Below are 2,112 nucleotides of genomic sequence, written 5' to 3'. Positions count from 1 at the left end.
TAACTCCAAAATGTAACCGGAATATAACAGGCACCACGCACAAACACGCGAGCCATCATCTAACTCGAGAAGCCTCACCACACACTGAGACTCCCTAAAACTCCACTCGACTCATTCTCTCCCCAACCCCACACCACAGTCACTGCTCCAGTCTTTCTTTCTCACTCTTTCCTAGGCTCTCCTTCCTTTCTTCTCTTCTTGTCCCTCTTTTCTCTTGCCTCCCAGAAGATTCAGATTCTGCACTTTCCAACTGTGTGACCTTGAACAAGTTGCTCAACCCCTGTGTCCCTACCTGCAAAACAGAGGTGATAACAGGACAGACTCCACAGGTTGGTTGTAGGACGAAATGAGATCATGTGCATAAGGCACCTGGAGCTGCCCCTAACATCTAGTAAGTGCTCCATAAACATCATCAATTCTTCATACACATGGATGTTTTGTGTACCTTCTTTCACATTTCTGAAATTTAAGGTCGTGGAACTGAAATATCACGTGTGAACTGGGCTTTCGGGGGGTAGATTACAGAGTGGGCTGAAGGCAGAAAGGGGTTGGGGTGGGAAGGGAGCTTTGGTCTCCTCTGGGGGACTTTCATTCATGCACCAACTGGGAAAAGACCCCAAGCCCAACAGTGTCCCTTCCTGCTTCCTCCCTCATATCACCTCCCGCACCCCCGAAACCTGCACCATGCCCACCCCAGCCCAGCCCACCCAGGCCCCAACTCTGTGGGCAGCAAACATTAAAAAAGCTCTTTATTTCAATGATGGCGCATCACTCCTTCCCCCTTCCCTCCACTCAGGGCGGAGGCTCTGGGGAACAGGGCGGAGCACAGAGCTCTGGGTAGGGAGGACAGCAGGTGTAGGAGGAGGCAGCAAGAAGGGGGGAGCACTAGAAGAACATTTTCTTAGCCAGCTTCTGCCTTCCAATTTTCTGACAACGGCCATAGGCAATGGCCGACCATTTCTCACTCTTCCAATATACACAAGTCAGGTTCTGCAGGCAGGGACACTGTCTATATTGGCCAAAGAATGCCTGGGAAAGACAGGACTTTGACCTCGACCTTGCGGGCAGCTCGTCCCTGAGCCCCCAAGCCCAGCCCAGCCCAGCTCCAGGGCCTCCGTGCTTGCCCACAGCCAGGAGCCAGGGATAAAGGATAACTTGACAGCTCCTCAGAGTGGCACCTCTGGCTGCCTTCTCCAGGCTGGCTCCTGGATTGCTCAGTGCCCTCCCGGCTCCAGCCCTTGTAACCCTGCCTGTCACTGATCCATCTGCCTGTCCTAAGTCCATGGACACACCATTGTAAGGCCTCCATGTCTTGTCTTTAAATCCTTCTATGGGCAAATCCACTCCCTCCCCTACACACCCAGCTCAGAGGCTGCCTCTGCCCATCCTCCACTAGGAACACCCGGGGCCACAGCAGAACTCCTGTACTGGATGAAGACGGGGCTCTGGGGCAGAGGCCAGACCTAGCTGTGCCCATTTACTGTACTACTTTCGGCATTTGCTGAGAGGACCCCTGGAGAATGAGAACCCACATTAGGGAGTGAAGCATCGCTTCCCCGCCCCCAACCAGGATTCCAAGATCCTAGGGTGGGCTGCCATTTTGGTTCCGTCCACAGGCTCCCCCAGAAGGCTTGGAGGTGCAGTCCCACGGGGGAATTCCAGGCTCCGGGACATTTCCGCCCACCTACCCTTCTTTCCTCCCCAGGAATCTGGCCCGCCCCGGCTCCCCCTTCCCCTGACTCCCCTTTGGCTCCCCCCAGGCGCCGATACCCACCAGCGTTTGACACAGGCTGCCCTCGGACCCCTTCTCCGCGCAGTGCGACTCGCAGATGTCTGGAGCCCGTCGGCAGCACCCAGTCTGGCAGTCCTGGTTCCGGATGCAAACCTCCTTGAGGTCCTGCAGGGAGGGACACGGCCCCGCCAAGCTCCACCGCCCGCCTTCCGCCCTTGCCGCCCGGGGCTTTCTCCCTACGGGGCTCTCCCCAGACTGTGTTCCCACCATCATCTCTGGCTCCTGCCAGGCAGGGCGGTCTCTACGTGGGGGCCAGGGTAAGTCTGTAAGATGGAGGGTGCCTGGAGGGGACTGAACGGTTTTTAAAAGGTTTACTCTTG

At 56.3% G+C, this 2,112-nt stretch overlaps 1 protein-coding gene across 1 annotated transcript in view; it reads right to left on the bottom strand.

Annotated features, from left to right (window-relative positions):
* Positions 1-792: 792 nt before the first annotated feature.
* The window catches only part of CLPSL1 (colipase-like 1), a 7,395-nt gene continuing 6,075 nt past the window's right edge, over positions 793-2,112 (bottom strand). Inside the window, 4 exon segments of the mRNA XM_011986573.1 lie at positions 793-819; positions 821-891; positions 894-1,029; positions 1,775-1,897. Of these exon segments, the coding sequence (XP_011841963.1) occupies positions 793-819; positions 821-891; positions 894-1,029; positions 1,775-1,897 (357 nt within the window).

Source organism: Mandrillus leucophaeus, unplaced genomic scaffold (assembly GCF_000951045.1).
Source record: "Mandrillus leucophaeus isolate KB7577 unplaced genomic scaffold, Mleu.le_1.0 Scaffold3, whole genome shotgun sequence".
Lineage (NCBI taxonomy): Eukaryota > Metazoa > Chordata > Mammalia > Primates > Cercopithecidae > Mandrillus > Mandrillus leucophaeus.
The sequence above is the reverse complement of the archived record's forward strand: the minus strand, read 5'-3'. Positions and strand labels throughout refer to the sequence as shown.